The following is a 19,163-nucleotide window of genomic DNA, read 5'->3' on the forward strand; positions in this document are numbered from 1 at the left end:
TTTGGTCTGAGGTATGAAGAATTCTTACAAAACATATTTTGAATCCAGAGCTGAACGTGACCTTCTTGATTATACTTCACTTATCATATCTTCTTCCCTCAATGTTGTTGTAATATATGACTGACTCAGTAGGATCTAGCTTTCCCCAGAGAAAATCTGAGCCTCCTGGAAAGGATAGATACCAAAATGACATCCTGGTCTACAATCAAGATGATGAATTTGCATGTTACCTGGAGCAAAGAAAAGGATTCAGGGTTCTCCAGTTGCTTCACCTATTTTTGTAAAGGTCCTAAACAATTGTTGTAACAATTCCTAAACATAGACAGATGTGAAATAAAAGATAGTCCAAAAATAACTGACATGGTTTCCTCACTCTCTATTTCAAAATCCAGAAAAAATACCACTGTGATCAGTAAAAGCGTAATTTACATAGACACAAATAAGCTGTTTCTAAAATAGCAAATTAAATGCTTGAAAGATACCTTGTCTGATCCTGTCATCTTCAAACTTCTGATGAAGAGTGAACGTTTAGACTCGTTTTTCTGGAAAAAATGTCTCCATACAGAACTACATGACAAATTGGATGCAAACATCCAGGGACCCATTCTATCACAGGGTATGCATTTCAGCCTGAACAATTTGTACATGGAAATACTGAATTGTTTTGAGTTTTCTTTGCTTCTTGGATGGCTTGTAAACCTTGCGCTTCAGAGAAGAGATAAGGAAATAATTTAGAACCATGTTAAATATAAATAACAGTAAAATTGCATTTCTGCAGGCATGACACTGCAATCTGGCTATTTTCTACTTCTGATTTTGTTCTCACTCCAAATTGAAACCAATAATTTTGACTTCCTTATTTAGAGTCACATAGGTGAAAGCATGAAGTATTTTCAGATAAAAGACTTCCAAGATTTCAGTAGTATTTTTCTTAGACAGTTTCCATGAAAAATAAACGAACACACACCCCCCTCCCCCTTTCCTTTAATTCTGCAGTGTCCGGTATGGCTGGAACAGAGTCAATTTTCTTCTAAGTAACTGTACTTCTCAGTAGCTGCAGCATTTTAGGTTCAGTGTGAGAATAGTATTGATAAAACTTAGTTCACAGCTATTACTAGGTAATGTTTCTGCTCAGATGAGATAGAATTAATTTTCTTCTCAGCACCTGCTGTTTCTCCAGATTTTGTTATGAGAAGAATGCTGAAAAATACTGATGTTTATAGTTGTTGTTAGGGAAACCAAGGATTTTTCTCAGTTTCTCATTTGTTACAAGTAAGCAGGTGTATTAAGCTGGGAGGAGTGGAACCAGGACAGCTGACCCAAACTGGCCAGAGAAAGTATTCAGTACCATCAATAAACATCATGCTCAATATAAAGCAGTAAGTTTTGGGGAGATGGCTCTCTTTTTCCTTGGCCCTTCTTGCTCCTGGTAGTCCCTTACTTTCAGCGCTCCTCGGTGTTTGGTTTCCATGTGCACCAACTTTGACTTCTGGCTTTGGCGATCTCTCTGCATCATCCAGAACCTCTGCAACCACAAGAACAGCTGCACTCACTGTTTTCTCCATATGTTATCCACTGTTGGGAGTGCGTGTTCTGTGATCACTAATTGGAATGGGCTGAGTATAGCTTTGTAATTTATAATAATGATGATGATGATGATGAAAATGTTTTATTAACACTCTTTTTATTTCAACCCATCGGTCATTCTTTCATTTTCCAATTCTTTCCCCTGGCTGGTGGGAGGTGAGAGAGTGGCTGCCTATTGTTTAGTTGCTGGCTAAATACTAAACTAGGACATGTACCTATTGCATTGGAAGTGGATTTTGTTGTTTCTGTTCTTTATCTGTATAAATGCATCTGGGTAAACCCAGCGCTGGTCCACAAATACAAGTATTTGTTTAGTTCCCTATTTGTGCCAAGTGAAGCACCTCATCTGCCAGAAAAAAATGAACAGAAGATAATATTTAGAAAATGTCAGTTGCAGCCCCTGAGATTTCCCTCAAGGCAAAGAGAAATCAAAGTTTTAGTCAAAGTCTTCAATTTTATCGTGGTGATGTCAAATCAAAGCATGGATAATAACTATTATAAATATCTAGCTAACATTGCTTGCTTAACTGGAAAGATTTCAAAGCAAACATCAAATGCTGAGGGAAATGAAATGTAAAAATAGTACTAGAAAAGGATCATTTAACATTGAAATAAACAATAGGAGTGATTCATATGTAATATTTTAAAATCAGATATTGATTGTTGTGGTTATTAAAAAGGGACTTTAGAAAGACAGATTCTGTACAGAGCTACTAAACATGCTATATGTGACCAGATATTCCCAGATTTTCATCTTGTTGGCATCCATATTCACCAGCTGGATATTTGGTATGGGCAACATTTACAAGATCTTAATATTTTATTACATTGAAGTGCTCTCAGTTTATGCTATTGATATAAAACACTTGCATTCTATGATTGAGTAAACCAGGTAAGAACAATAAAATCTTTTGCTGGGAAGACGTTACAAATATACTTGCATTGTTACATGTGGGAATTTCACTATTCCACTTTAAAGCCTCTTTCATAGAAAGTGCTAGAGTGAAAAAGGGATATTGAATTAGGCAAGTCCATCTTCCAAGGCAGGAGAAACTCAACCTAATGTTATGTCATTTTCTCCTTGGAGCTGTCTGCAGTGTTCAGGAAGTGATGAAAATGGAGACAAATGGCTGACCGAAGAGCTGGTGAGCTCAGAGGTTTTGTTTGTGTGATTCCAGATGGTGTGTAGATCCCTGGTAGATTCAGCATAAATGAGAGCAGACCCTTTGACCTTTATTATAAGTCTGGGCCATATCCTAATCCTCGCAGAAGCTATATTGCTGTCGGAAACCAGTGGATGTCTTCTCCTGCTATAAACTATATAGATAGATCGGAAATAAATTGGAATAAATCAGTCCTGGAAAATATCTGTATGATATCTAGGACAGTAGATGTCCTCCCCTAAGAAATCTCCACAAACAAGATATTTGGATTTATCCTGGTTGGAGATAATAAATAAATTGAATTTACCATATAAATATTTAACCAACCAGCAGCTAGATATCATGTTGAATAGAGTAAACTATGTCTGTCCTTTTTTCTCCCAATCCCAGATCTGTGCTTTCCCAGATCCAGTTCCTGACCCCAGCTCCTGTCTACCACTGAGTCCAGTCTAAGACCTTTCCCAGTGCCTGCTCTGCAGGATCAGTGGTGATGTATAGTCATCAGGCAGTTCAATTTCATATATTTGTAGATATTTTATTATTTTTGTATTATTATTGTTGTTGTTTTATTAAAGCTGCTTTAGTTTTGGTTTCCAACTCACAACTCACTCTCCCTCATTTCCTTTTCCTTGTGTGTGTGGGAAATGGGGTGAAAACTGCCTGTGTTTAGCTGCTGACCTGGCTGGGAAGGGGTTGAACCATGACAGGGTCATTTCAATTTAGTCTAGCAATTATATGAAGATAGATTATTAAAACAAGTAACTTTGTTCATCTGTGGCCAACTAAACGTTGTTAAAGCAATAAATGTGTTCATGTTGACAGAAAGAAGACGAAACTCCGTAGCCTTCCAACACCTGTGAGAAGGTCAGAAAGATGAAGCCAGGCTTTTGACAGTGGGGCTTGTGAGAGGAAGAGAGACAATGAGCATTACCTGAAAAAAGAAAAGTTCAAGCTGGACATAAGTAAAACTTTTTCATGATGAGGATAGTCAAGAATTGGAACAGATAACTTAGAAGGTTAAACATTCTCCATGCTTGGAGCTTTACAAGCCCTCAGCAGCTTGTTTTAATCTCATAGCTGATGCTGTTTTGAACAAGAGGTGGGATTAAAGACCTTCTGAGATCCTCTCCAACCTAAAATTTCCTATGAACCCAAGAGGCAACCTTTGAAAAGGGGAGGCAGCGTTTAAAAAAAGTGTATCAGAAACGGCGTGACCAGCAGGTCCAGGGAGGTTATCCTCCCTCTGTACTCGGCACTAGTGAGACCGCTCCTCGAATACTGTGTTCAGTTCTGGGCCCCTCACCATAAGAAGGATGTTGAGGCTCTGGAGAGAGTCCAGAGAAGAGCAACAAAGCTGGTGAAAGGGCTGGAGAACAGGCCTTATGAGGAGCGGCTGAGAGAGCTGGGGTTGTTTAGCCTGGAGAAGAGGAGGCTGAGGGGAGACCTCATTGCTCTCTACAACTACCTGAAAGGAGGTTGTAGAGAGGAGGGTGCTGGCCTCTTCTCCCAAGTGACAGGGGACAGGACAAGAGGGAATGGCCTCAAGCTCCGCCAGGGGAGGTTTAGGCTAGACGTTAGGAAAAAATTCTTTACAGAAAGGGTCATTGGGCACTGGAACAGGCTGCCCAGGGAGGTGGTTGAGTCACCTTCCCTGGAGGTGTTTAAGGCACAGGTGGATGAGGTGCTGAGGGATATGGTTTAGTGTTTGATGGGAACGGTTGGACTCGATGATCCGGTGGGTCTCTTCCAACCTGGTAGTTCTGTGATTCTGTGATTCTGTGATTCTGTGTATGCTTTACTTGGCAAACTAATATGTACTGAATGAGCAATATTTTCCATCCACATAGTATTACTTGAATTTCCAAAAGAAACAAGGAGTGCTTTGTATTTATTGATATGGTATTATATATTGATATGGTTTCATGTATTTATATAGTTTTCTCTTACTGTGTGCACTTTTGGTTTTTTTCTTATGTGTTTGGTATAATCTTATTCTCAGACTGTTCTGCAAACCAGGAATTACTTTGCTGATAGTAATTGAAATTCACACCAATTTTACAACATTGTAAGTAAAGGCTAAAGCATGTTAAAACAGGACAGCAAGGAATATTTTCTGTAAAGGCTAAAGAATTTTAAAACAGGACAGCAAGGAATATTTTCTATCTGTGAGTTAGGTATGTGGCAAACTGAGAACAAAACACTGAATATGCAATCAAGTAGCAGCAGTGCCACATAGGTCATACTAGGATAAAATTGAGATACTTTTCTTAACTAGTTACTGAAAACTATTGGAAATGTTTTCATGTCAAAAGAAATGAGCTGTTGTACCAGTAGTTTTCTTTTGGCCACTTTCAAATAAATTCACCTTAATGGGAATTTTACTGAAAACAGAAGAAGACGGCTGCTTCACCCAGCAATGGTTTGGAACCTCTGGTTCTTCTCCAGGTAGCAGGGTTGAGCAGAGGTGGGGTGTTAAGTGTTTATACAGTTATTTAATAGTGTTTATATATAATAGAGTGAGAAGAATAAAAAATAAAGACAGACAGATAAAACTTCTGGCAGAACAAGTACATTTTAATATAATTGTCAACAAAGCAGACATACAAAATGGGGAAGACCTGTGGATTTACCTCCCTCTGACCAAATCCTTGAACTATCTCTTCCCAAATCAAGTTTACATCTGACCTTTATCTCATCTTGTACATCCTAAATTCTGCATGAAGCTTACTAATTTATGTGGTGGCTGTGCCAATTTTTAAAGAAAAAAGGAATAACTTTAATATTATTTAATTGATTGCTTCTTAGTTGTTCATTTGATAAACATGAATCTTCTGTAGTTTTGAACATAACAATTTACCATATACTTCTGAGTAATTATGAATTTGCCCCAGAATAAAATATAAAAAACTTAAGGAAATACACATCCTTGAGAATATGTGACTTCTGCCAATATATTGCTGTATTTTTATGTGAACAACCCAAGCCTTCCAAATGCACGAAGATAAGTTTATCACTACCATGAAAAATGATGGCTTCAATTGGAATAATTTATATCCCAGAGAAATAGACTGTATTTTGCACTGCATTTTTTGATTTATTTTAGTCTGATGTGTAAAATAAGTTGTTGCTGGATATTATGCAATAAAGTAGTACCAAGTCAATAGTGAATTTATGTTGTATATAACTACATTTAAATTTTTACTTCTTATTCGTGTTTTAGAACTGTTCATCCTATTTTACTTTAAAAACCTGCCTGTTCTGGAAGGGTGTATATTTTGCACAACATTTAATGTATTCAAATAATAAAAAAAAAAGTTGAGAAATTTTCAGCTCTAGAATTAATTTCTAATAAAAATTTATTTTCACATTAAAATGCAATCTCAGTGTTCTAATAATCTGATATGGAAACTACTATTTCTTTGGAGGATAAGACAGCAAATTGTCTCAAATGAAATGTTACAGACTTTTGTAACCCAGATAACTACTATTTTGCACAGACATCTCTGGATCCAAACTAGATGTAGTTACTAAAGTCTTACGCAAATCCATGCAAACAAAACTGCCATCAGTAGGAAGTGTTCCCCAGATTAAAGACGTAGAAGAGCATTAATACATTAGCTAATTTTCACATTTAGAAAACTTACAGTGAATTCTCAGTAAACAAAGATATTTGGAAAACTCCTGGCTGGTTGTTTTAGTTTTGCTTAAGCTCAATGCAAACTGAAAATACTGAGTGCAAACATTCAAATATAATTTCATGGAGAAGCAGATTTTGCTGTTAAAGACAAATCACTTCTATATCTTTACCAAATAAATCTGTACATCTAAAGTAATTATTCATACCTGTTTCTAAACAGAAGAGCAAGGTAAAGAACAAAGATCTTTCACTATCTCTAAAAGGAAATAGTAGACTGCAAGAAGAATTTCATTTGTTCCCCAGGCCTGAAAGGACATAAAGAATATATTAGACTACATATATGCTGTCGGTTTTAAAATGAACTTCAGAAACACAAAACAAAAGAAAGGAAGAGAATATTTTAATTTAAAACTGTTAAGACAGAAAAAGTCATTCACCTGCTCTTCTGCATTTTCAGTTCTCTATGTCAAGACTGAACAAGGCAAAAAAAAAAAGCATATATTTGCAGAGTAGCCCTTTGTAAAAAGCTTTCTAAAGTAGTTATTGTAATGCTTTAACAATCCCAGCAAGCCCCTGTGAATGTACATGCTTTAATTCCTCTCTGTTTAGAAAGCAAATGGTAACGATATACAAACACTGAGGTAATCTTCTCTGAGACCTCTCATTCCCTCCCATACATTAGTGTCACTAAGGATATTGAGCATTCCCATGCTTTCTGTTTATGAAACTTATTTTCCACTCTGTTGACTCCTGCACACATTTATCTTCTCTCTCCTTCCCCTTAGCTAATGTAAAGTGGACCCCTCATTTGCTTCTAAAATACTGACATAACAGTTTGGAAAGATCAGGATCAATAAAGGAAAGAGCAGTAAGTATGTTGACACTTTTTTAGGTCTAGCAGATTTAAGTTTGGTTGATTAAGTTTGGTTGCTTTCTCATATTGATTCTTGTAGGGCGCTCTGTGTGTAATAATTATGGAGCCAGTGAATACATTTGCATGCAAATGCAGAAACATTCATTGAACATGTCAGTGGAAGAGAGATTGGGAAAGAGACAACAAAGCACTGGACTGGATTCAGCACACAGGTTCTATATGAAGCTGTTTGACTTCGCTTAATGGCTGTGGGCAAATAATTTCTCTCTGCTTTATATGTTTGAAATTTAAATTTATTGAAGAAAGGTCCTGTGAGACTGATAACACACAACTTCCTCCCCACCAAGTATTCAGTCAGAATAGATTCCCTTTTTCTTCTATCCTTCCTCCCTGCTTAACTCTACCTCTGATAGTTTTTTTTTTATAAACCAATCCAAGTCCCCATCCCCACACCCTAACAGAAAACCCTCCAGCTCTCCTTTGCTTTGGATGCAACTGTTATCAGAAGCTCCTTATGACCAACAATCCACAAACACTACAGTAGTTACTGTGCCTCTCTCATTTTAATCTAGAAACAAGTCGTGTATGTCAAGAGGTGCTCACAGGAAAAGGGAACACATAACACTATCACAGATACAGCAATAGTGTAGTCTCTTGGGCCATCTTCTTCTCCCAGTCGGAAAGGGTACAACTGCACCTCATAGATGTACTCATGTTTTCCTGTGGTACTGAAGCAAAAGTACTTCTTTAGTACTGCTAATCCATAAATTTTTACCCTCCTTCATTTTGCTAAATTAGAATTTAGAAACTTTTTTTGATCAATGGTTCCTGCTATCAGTGGCTCCATCCTTCAAATTTGGGAGGTCTTCCCTTTCTTCACAAGTGGCCAAGGAACAAAAGCCTTTTTTTTTAATCTGTCTGGTTGACTCCAGATCTTTCTCAGAACTTGCTGCTGAGCTATCTCTTATCTACAACATATCAGGTCACCATGTGTTTATAATATGCGGGTTGTACTTACGAAGGCTCTCTATTTTTTGCTCCCCTGCCTATGCTTAATGAGTGACATCCAGACCTGCACTGCCAGGATGACTGGAGTAACTACTGTGCAAATGCTGTTCTGTTCATTTTCAGCTACATAAGGCAGCACGTAGACCATCTTGATATTCAGAACAATTTAAAAAATGTTGACTGCCCTCTATTCTGCAACAATACCTTTCATAACTTGGGGTTTAATAGTTGTCAATGTTGATAAAGCCTAGTCCCTTCTGAAAATGAAAGATGATACTAGGTAATAGCCTGTAGCTGAAAAACAATCAGGATGGATAAGGCATTTAAGAAATACATTCCTGATATGGTATGATTTAACAGATAATCACAGGACAATATGTGCTGTTATTGCTAGATTACTGTACTTCACAAAATGAGTCAGATTTGGACCTTCTAAAGGCCTGAAATATTTGTTGTAGGACATCTCTAACCTTTCTTTGGTGAGCTGCCTATAAATTCAATTTAATTTCATTTATAGAAGAAACCTGACACCAGCTTTTCTAAACAGAGACAAAAGGGACACCAAAGCCTAAGTGTGTTAAGTGTTTGCTTTGGATGAGTGTAGGGAGGCTGTTTCTTCAGCCACTGTGTGTTTACCTGACAGGTTTCTGATAAGCAGTGTGATACCGAAACCCCACTTTGTGACAGTGCTAACACCATCTGCCAGGTGCTGATAGCTTGCTGAATAATGCTGTCATCAGCAGTCAAGCGCTGATGGAAAGTTATTGCTTCAGTAACTACTACCGCTTTCATCTTCTGTCTAATTGGTTGTTGCCACTAAAAACTACTATTCCAGAGGAAGAAAAAATAAATAAAATCACGGGTTGTTTTTCTTTATCATGATGAATTACTTCTGGGCTACCTTGCAGTGCCACTGTTGTATGTTTAGTGCTTTCTGCTTCCAGCCAATTATACCTACACTGTAGAATGAACTTTATTGTCTACCTGGGATTGCTCTCAGTACCTGATTTAGCGACGAATACCCATAGAAAGTTTCACTAGACCTTGATGTAGCAAAATAACTTGTTAATGGCATACTCTGCTAGACACAGTGGGCCAGTCTGCCTCATGGGATAGGGTACAGTGCAATTATTTGTGTAATCTCTATTTGGTGTGAATTAATACAGCAAAATTTTTACCAGCTGATAACCAGGCCACATAGTTTGAAGAAAATGTATACAGAAAAATTTGGAAGTATTTTAATCATCAAGAAACCACATGCAAATGAATTTACTTAAATGTAAAGAATACACTGCTCAGGCTGCACAGACATGCACACCCCTAAGTTCACTGATGGTGGCTAAGAAAAACATACAGCCTTCATAGTTTTACACTGCAACACAGAGCTACTAAAATAAATACATGTGAAGAACCTCAAGTGTTTAGAATGGCTGAGAACATAATGTAATATAACTTAAGCCAGAATCAGTTCTCACTTGCGTCAGTGTGGACTAAAGCTATTTTGGCTTAAAAATGCTGTACTGAAGATTTTGGTTTGGCTTCCTATTTTTTGGCAGGATTTACCTTTCTTTTGCAGGATGTTCTGTCTTGCTTTAATGAAAGCTAGGATGTCAGCATCAGCCTGGCTGTCTCCAGTCAGAGGAACAGATGAAGTTGATGGGGTCCTGGAATAAGAAAGTGTACTTGTGGACCCAATGGAGTAAAGGACATTTTTCTATTCCATTATTTCCTCTTTTTTCATCAGGGAGAACTTTGTTCTCTAGAGAAGTTGTTAGAGATGGCACAGTTCAGAGGAGAATCAAGCTCAGGGCTTCTTAATATTCTTATACAATTCTTAAGATTAATCAGTATCTTTTTAGTTTGGTAGAGTTACATGCTTATGAGTTATAAAACCTCTCACAAAGGGTTAAAAATGTTTTACTGCTGAGCCAAAGACTTACTGCCAATCAGAAAAGCCTAGTATAATGAGCCTACCAAAGATGGCATGGATGTCACTAAGCCATGTGTTTCCTTCAGGAAAAAATGCTGCTATTTATTTGAATGTATTGTATTGTATTGTATTTTTGTCTCCTGTAAGGTAATTAAGTTATCATACATACCTAGAAGTAAACAATCATGTGACTCTCATGGCATTTGTGGACAGGGGCAGCTCCTTTGCGCTGCTGACTCCCCAGTCCCAGCTGAGATCTTGTATCTATGCAGCTGAATCATTGACTTATTTCTGCTTTTGACAGACCCTCCAGTGTTATAAGATAATGTAGTACAATGAAGTTGTTCTAATTGGCTAAGAATTTGGCCTTATTTCTTTAGCCTTCCTTAAAGATTAAGAACTAACGATGAAATAAGAAATACAGTGATAAATATATGGAAAGACAAGTAGAACTAAAAGGAGAAGCTTTTTTTTTTAACATATCCTTTGTAATTATAGTTATTTCCACTGTTCCTTACTGACTATTGCAGTAGAATGTAATTGTGCCTGATATAAAACTGAAGTCTGGTATCCTTGTCTTTGTGTTATTAAGTTCTCAATTGCAGAATAGAAATAGAAAAAAGTAGAAAAAATATTCAGAAATGACTATGAAAAAAACCCTTTTTCTGTAATTTACAAGATGATCTCAGAAAACTAGTAGAGGGCTATTTTTGTATTGATTTTCATTTGCTTAACAACAATACAAAAAAATCAAAAATACAGTGTGTTTGAGAAGATACTGTTTAAATTCCATTTTAGCTTGTCTTTTTCTTCTGCTTTTCTTAAAATGCAGTTTGAAACATCAGGTTTTGAGGATGAAATTTTCCATGATTTTCCATTGTTCTAGAAATGGATTGTTTTGGAAAACTGAAGAAAAAGAACCTTGTGATTTCTCACTAATGCATTAGGAAAAGTAGTAACTTAACCATATTTTCCTGAGGGCCTTAACAGTCAGAACTGTTGAGAAAATAAGAATATAACTTCTGGAAGTTCACTGACTTGGCATGTTGTTTAGTTAGGAAAAAAAGAACACGGAAATGAGCAAATTAGAAAAAGTAGAGAAGCTGTTAAAAAGAAAATACTAGTTTCTGTTTACCTGCTAAGTTAATTTTCACAAAGCAGTACCTCTTTTGAGAAAACACAACAACCTTTGCCAAGTCTGACACACCTGAGCTGCTGGTGTAATTTTATTCTACTAGAATAATTTGTAGGATGGAGAGTCAAAATATTTTAAGGACAAAATCACAAGAATGAAAAAATCCCTACATAGCTCCTGCCTTACTTACATCCAATGCAATACTTACATCCTCCAATTTCTTTTCCTTTCAAATGTTTTTATTTACTCTTTCAGAGTGCCTTTATGTTGCTTAGAAGACACACATATGAGGATTCACAAGCTGATAATGCAGCTACTTGATGTAAAACTATGGGACAGCTTTAAGGTTGTTTTGGTAGTTGGAGGAAAATGTGACATTTCAGTTTTATTTTTGTTTTCCAAGGAGACAGTTGTTAAAAGAGTTTCAGGTTTTTCCCTCTGAATAGCCCAGGAGTGCTGCTTACCTAATTTTTGAGGTTGGGTTACTAGGAGTGATTGGATTGCTTTTCCCAGCTAGATCTTCATTAGGGTTGACTCTTCTGGTCTCTGAAAAACTAGAATGGGAACAGAAATGAAAGGAAGAATATAGCCATTGTGGAGGGAATCTTAATACATGCTAAGTAATTACAAACAAGCTGGTATTATCTATACAAAGCACTTGTTTACTGGAAGAGGATTGTTAGCTGAATCCATGTGATGATTAGGTTTATGTAGAGAATGCAGCTGTGAAAGAATAACAAATAAGCTCATAATGATTCCACTTTTAGTATTTACCTTCTAAGCAGGGCTCGTAAAGCACCTTGATGCATCTGATATACAGTTTGTAATGTATATTTAGTTCCCAAACTTTCAGCCAAGTAAGGCCTTAGCTCATTTTCCATTATTTCTTTAGTCAGGCAAAATTACTATCGAAATCTGTGGGAGACTGGATAAAAACTCATTGAGGACTTTGGAATGTGGCTTGATGATAGCCAGATATATTGCAAGCAGCTGTTGCACATTCCTGCCCCTGCAGACATTGTTATCAAGGACCCTCTCTACTAGGAAGGCAGATTTCTGCCACAGGATGTCTAGGGACTCAGTCTTTTCCCCCGGGGGTTGTTTATGGTGCTGGATCTGGTGCGAATCTTTGAGTGGAAACACTGAATTACTCAGTTTTAGGATTTTTCCAGTAGATGGCAGGATTGACAAGTGCTTGCTTTTCTAACGGCAGTAGTTTGTTCATTGTTGGCTGAAAAGCTGATATTTCTGGCAGAGAACTTGAAAAAGGAAAGAAATTTATTACTAAAATTTTACTGTATCACATTGTGCCAGGTTCAGTTTTGCAGAAGATATTGTGCCCAAGTGTATAAGTCATTTTCAAATGAACTGTTCCAGGTCTACTGAATGTTTCTCTTTAACTCCTTAAATCCTGCCTATGTGGATTATTCGCACCTGCCTATGTGGATTAAAATAACCTAAAGACTCAGCCTTATTCAACTAAAGCAAATAATAGTTAATGTTAATTATATTCTGTACTTAATTATGTCTACATATTGCAAGAGCTAGAAAGGATGTGTGATGTTATTATCTACTGTGTGGGTTAACAATATCTGGGAACTTTACATCATATTCCTACTTAAAGATTTCCTGAACACTTTTTCCATTGATCTGGCAGTTCTTAGAAACTAAATGATTTAGGAGTTTAAACTCTTGCCAGAAGCAAGTTGAAAGCTTATGGGTAAGAATCATGGACTGAGGCAACAAAGGGATCCTTGTGGCTGGTGTCTCCTACAGGCTGCCTGTTCAATGGGAGCCTATTGAAGAAACCTTCTTACTCCAGCTACAGAAGGCATCATGCTTGCGAGCTCTCATCTTGCCGGGGGACTTCAAGCACCCTGACATCTGCTGGAAAAGTACCACGGCAAGCTGTAGGTAATCCAAGAGACTCCTAGAATGCATTGAGCATAACTTCTTAAGCCAGGTAATAGACAGCACTACCACTGGGAACGTGATAGTGGACCTGATGGTCACTAACGCAAGTGAGCTAATTGGTGACATCAAGAGTGAAGGCAGTCTGGGCTGCAGAGATCGTGCACTGGTGGAGTTTGCATTCCTGAGGCATATGAGTAAGGCAAAGACTAAAGTCAGGACCCTGAATTTTAGGCAAGCAAACTTCCAGGTCTTCAAGCAATTAGACAATATGACCTCCTGGGAAATTGCTTCCAGTGACAAGGGAGCAGAAAAGAGCTGGCAGATCCTTAAGGATGCTTTGCATAGAGCATAAGAGCTTTCAGTTCCCAGGTGTAAGAAATCAGGAAAGGAAGGTAAGAAACCAGCATGACTGAGTGAAACCAAAACTATTGTAGATTCTATGAAATTCAGCTTTCTGAAAGGATTCTCTGTCTCTGCCCTGAGATACCTAGGCATCCAAGTCATATAACCATGGTTTGATAAAACACTATGCATCATCTGAACCACAGCAACTGTCCATGATTGTGTTCTTAGCCTGAAATAAATGGAAGGCAATATGATTTACTGCGATCCTTTTTTCATTGCTTTCTTTTCATTGAAATAACCTTCTTTGCTTTTTATTTGCCATAAACAGAATGTATAATTTTATAAATACCATGAGTCAGCTGAAGTATTTTTTGAGCTGCAGTAGTTTATATGTTCAAACTATTTCTTTCCATTGAATTTCCATGAAAATTTTTCTCTGATATTGTTAAACCCCCATTTTAAAGGGGACTTGGATCCAGATCCATGAAAAAAACTAGACACTACAGGTGTCACGGGGTTTGACCTCTAGGGATCTCACTTTCAGGTGGATTCCTGGACACAGGACAATATGCCAAAACTTGTCTGGGAGAACTGGGCCCTTGAGGAAGGTGATACTAACGGTCACCACTCTACCCTCACCCCCTCTTAGACTGAGTGAGGCAGTCTAAGAACCCAAATCCATGTTTTACATAACCCAGAGATTGCTCTAATCCCTAGACTAGAGGGATGGTCTGTACGGGAATAATTTGCACCCTTCATACCAAAGCTGTGACAATGTTTCTATGGCACTGCAAGATATATTAAATCATAAGAGGACAAAATAGTGTAATTTTGATGTGCAGTGGTTTGTACATTTATCTGGATTCACACCAGTTAGGGTGTGCAACTTGCTCCTAGCCTATTCTTAGAAGCCAGGACTCTCCTCCTGTATCTGAGTGTTAGATGCTGATGAGAATTTTTGCTAATACGGCTCTAAATTAAAAGGAAAGTCATTATGAACACATGGGGCAGGGGAAAAGATCCACCTCTCTGTGTGTTATACCTAAAGGCCTGGACATCTTAGGATGCTCGACAAAGCCAGACAAAACCATGGATAACCTGATTTAGTTTTATGGTAGTTCTTCAAGCTAGAGGTTGGTCTAGAGATCTCTAGAGGTGCCTTCAGTAAAATTCCTGTAATGTGTAAATAGGTGGTCCTGGATCACAGTTTTGGATTTGCATGGACACATGAGATGTAGAAGTTCCATCCCTTTGTCTGACTCACAAGGTCTAACATTAATCATGTTCTTTGACAATGTATGATTCCTATTTTAATCCTGAATCTGACTTTAATTTTAGTTAAATTTAAGAAGTCTCAAAGTGCTCCTTCCTGAGAGCTTCAGTAAAATTCCTGCTGTTTCTGGAACTTAAGTTTGTCAGCATTTGACCTAGTATCTGCAGTTGCAGCCAGTGGGTAACTTGCCTTTTTTTGGGTGGCCATCTGTTGGGATATATGTCAGGGTCAAGCATGGGGCAGCAGCTAGAGAAATGTACACAGTGTGGCAGCAGTGTCCCCATTGTTGCAGGAACCCAAGGGCCAGAGACAACTGTCCCATGGATTGACCAGCTCCATCAAGCACATAGGGTAGAGGAGCTGGAGAGATGATGGATGTCGTGGTATGAATGCTTGATTCAGCAGTACAACACTGAGAAAAGTAGAAAATCAGACAGATTATGGAAGAAGTGTTCAATTTGAAGGTGTGAAACCTCTGCGATGTTAAAAACCCCTCAGCTGCAGTTCTCCAGTCATCTGAGCTTTGGACGCAAGGGAACAGATGTTCCGTGTAGAGGCAGGCAAGATTCATGCTGCTTGAAAGCTGACTATTTTAGTATTTGGTTACAAAATCAGATTTGGCCTAACCTGCTAATTCATAGATAAACTGCTCAAGTTAAATTGTTACCAACAGAATGTGAAATGTTGTTAATCAGTGATGTTGTTCCCAGATTATTTTTTATCATCACGTAACACTGTGTAAAGTTGTCAGGAATGAAAAATTATTAAGACAGAAAATGCTGCAAATTGTGTAAACATTTCCCTTGTTTCACACAGCAGTAATACAGGGAGTAAGTTTTGTAATCCAGGAGAGTAAACGCTAAAAAAATTTGATGCTCAAAGAGAACATGAAGAGTTATCTGAAAATATCTCAAAGGGACTCTAAAGTAAGAGGAAGATTTTGAAGAAGCAGCTGGAGAGCCAAGGAGTCTGAGACCGAGCATACTGTGAGGCATGCTGGAACAGGACAAATTACATTCAGTCAGGGAATAAGTGAGGTTAAGAAAGATCTGACCGAATGAAGAAGGAATGCATTCTTTCTGAGAGAAGAAAAAAAAAATCCAAAATTTTTTAGAAGATTTGAATAACTATCCAGCATTTGCTTGATTTAAGGTGAATGCAAGAACAGCTGAACACTAGTGAAATTAAATATTCAGTAAGAGAAGTTACTTGAACAAACAAAGATCTGATAAATTTTTTAAATGAAAGCCAGTGTGGGAGAAAGACTATACAAGGATGAACAAAACACTGTGCTTGAATTCTGAGGTGGAGCAGACAAGGAGTGCTGAGCCTGACAAGCATTTTAAGACTTTTTGCAGACTTGACAGGAACTCACTAAGAGACATAGACATATACACAGTATGAGTTGCAGTTAGGACCACAGCTTTATGGTAGAGTCTATGGACAAGTAGGGTATTTTCTTACAAGCTTGAGAGATTTTATTAGGTATTTCTTTTGAGTAAAATTTCTCAATGATTATTTTAAGTTCCTTTTCCTTTCTCTTTGTACTGTGACGCTGGGCTTGCTGATTAGATCTTTTTTCTGTCTGAAATATAGAGATGGGTCATTTTCTCTCAACTTTGCACAGTTGTTCTTCATTTTAAGTAATATGTTCAGATCAAATGAGATTTATTATTTCTACAACCTTCATATGAAAGACATGCAAAGATAAATACAGTCTGGAAATCTGAATCTACTCAACAGGTTAATGAATATGAGTCTATAAGCCTCTGCAACATACACACTAATGGTTGCAGCTATTTTAAGTATATCAGTTCTAGAAATGTGATTTACCTGTTCATGAAATTACCTTTCTTATGCAGAAATGTCTTTTTCTCACATCAAACCCACCAATAACACTGACATCACCCTTTCCCTCACTCCAGCACTGTGGTCACTGAATTCAGTGTTCTGCTTCTTAATATAGTGGAAGTAGGATCAAGCCAATGGCTTTCAAACCTTACTAGCTAAGGCAGAAATTCTCACTGTTCAGCTCCTTTATATTAACACAGACTCATTTCAACACTTAATAATTTGACCTTGTTTTTTCACTTGAAAATTGAAAATTGGGCATGAATCAAGTGCTTTTCTATGTGTATATCCTTTTTGAGTCTCAGAAGGATTACCATCTTCCCCTCTCTGTTTTAGTTATAAACTTACTTAATATAAAAAAAAAGTTTAAGGCTATCCCATTCTCTTCCCAAGACTTAATTTTCTCTGGTAATGACTAAGGTGTGCCAAACAATAACAATCCATATGAATTGTACACTAGAAGGTGATCAAACAATTTTGTTCAAACGCACTTGTAAATCTTAAGAAATAGTATAGCATACATCTATATCCTTTATATGATGAGATAGATAATTTATTACTTCTAGGCCTGAAGATTATATCCATTCACACTCAGGAGTTTGTCTGAATGGTTTTACAGCTCACTTGCTCTGTCAGCAGCAGTCTTAGATTTCTGATATGCAGCCCACTAAGTTTTATATCTTGCATCTATTGAACACACTTGTGAACTGAATACTGTTTTGGTAATAGGCTTTATTTACACAACATTATATGAAATTTATGTCAGTTTCTGCTTTTGTAACTGATTATTCTGCTGGGTGAAGACAGGAATATAATTTCAGAGAAGGAGATTGTTAATTTCTAGGTGAGTTAGAGGGAGCCATTTGTATCACAAATTACATATTACATATGTAATCATGAGGAGCAGTTGTAGCCTAGAATCATCCTACGCCATCACAGGAACTGGTAAGTAAATTCCTGTGTCAACTGGGGTCATGGAAATCCTTGGAAAATAAATATTCGAGTGCTTTATACTCTTAAAGCCTGTGAAATTTGAAACTTTTACTCTAAATTGTTGTTGCTTCAAGTAGGGGGAAAAATAAATTTTAATGCACAGTGGAATGTTAAGCCTGCAGCTCCACCTCATAAAAAGCAGAGATAGCATTTCTACTTCCATATACATCACACTGGAAATACACCCATGTGAAATATTTAATCAGACTAACATAAAAAAAGTTCAGCCTCCTGGAACTATATGCAATTCTGCTTCTGAGCTAAGATGAGAGAAGGAGAAATCACCAATCCTGGAGCACGGCCTCCTGTTGCACTGGGAAGTGCCTTGTATTATACGTTTTTTTTAATTCTAGCTTAGTCTGAGAAAGATACAACTCTACTGACCAATGCTTAAGCACATCAAGTGGAAATTGTTGTTCCCAAGAACAATGGGGCTGAGAGGTTGTGCCAGAATTCCTTAGTTCAGTTCAGTAAAAAGTTAAGAGAGTGACAGTCATGGATTGGTTGAGCTAATTTGGCAGACTTTGTGCTAAGCTAGACCAAAAATATTCTCATGTTCTGTTCCATCAGCTTTTCTATGGGACAACTAACATTCAACTTAACCCCAGAAATGAACAGTTCAAATTAGGCCTAAAACCTGTCAACCATTTGCAAAGCAAACAGTGCCTGAGTCTTCAGAGCACAGAGTAATAATTGAGGCAAAGTAGAGAAGACTGGAATTGATTTTCATCAGTTGGAGACATGCGAAAATGCCTTGTTAGATTACTTTAGATGATTGCGTGTTTCATTCTCTCTCTGTACTGATTATGAAGCATTCACTTTAGATACATGAAAGTTTACAACAAAAATTAGAATTTATTTTACATTTTTAAGAAAATCCAGTATTATTTAATAATATGTAGGATATATTATGTTTGCTGCAAATCAGGAAACATCCTTATTGCAGAGTATTGTAGGCCAAGCCACTCATCAGAGGAAGATTAACTGTATAGTGGGAAGGAGCGAGAGAGAGGTGAGGAGGGAGAGAGGAAGAGGGAAAGAGAGAGAACACCTCCATTTATTGTCAATGAATACGGAAACCTGCACCTTCTGGTATGTGTTTTCCTGCACTCTACTCTGCTTGAAGGCTATGAAGATTCTATTACTGCAAATTTAAACTAGGGTTTTTGAAATCAGAAGTGGCTGATGATGAAACAATAAAGATGATTACATTTTTCTACTGTAGAGGATGGACCAGTGTTTTACAATATCATTGTGGAATAATACATTGGATAAATGTAGCACCAGCACATTTTTCAACAGCAAATGTAGCCAGGCTATATGTTAAATAGTTGCTTAATCTTTTTTTTTTTGGGGGGTTGCAGTTTCCTGAACACATTCCAAAGGAGGTATAGTCTCCACGTATAAAAAATTGACCGATATCAGGCTTGCTTTTCTTAGCTATCTGTCATAG

General features: G+C 37.4%; 1 protein-coding gene across 2 annotated transcripts in view; it reads right to left on the reverse strand.

Annotated features, from left to right (window-relative positions):
• Positions 1 to 6,210: 6,210 nt before the first annotated feature.
• Positions 6,211 to 19,163, reverse strand: part of KIF6 (kinesin family member 6) — a 159,233-nt gene continuing 146,280 nt past the window's right edge. For both annotated transcript variants that reach the window (XM_069852542.1, XM_069852543.1), the window contains 3 exons: positions 11,799 to 11,888; positions 9,833 to 9,933; positions 6,211 to 6,692 (listed from right to left, as the gene is read on the reverse strand). In XM_069852542.1, coding sequence (XP_069708643.1) covers positions 6,676 to 6,692; positions 9,833 to 9,933; positions 11,799 to 11,888 — 208 coding nt within the window. In that variant the 3' untranslated portion in view covers positions 6,211 to 6,675. The remainder of the gene's footprint in view (positions 6,693 to 9,832; positions 9,934 to 11,798; positions 11,889 to 19,163) is intronic.

Source organism: Phaenicophaeus curvirostris, chromosome 2, assembly GCF_032191515.1.
Source record: "Phaenicophaeus curvirostris isolate KB17595 chromosome 2, BPBGC_Pcur_1.0, whole genome shotgun sequence".
Classification (NCBI taxonomy): domain Eukaryota; kingdom Metazoa; phylum Chordata; class Aves; order Cuculiformes; family Cuculidae; genus Phaenicophaeus; species Phaenicophaeus curvirostris.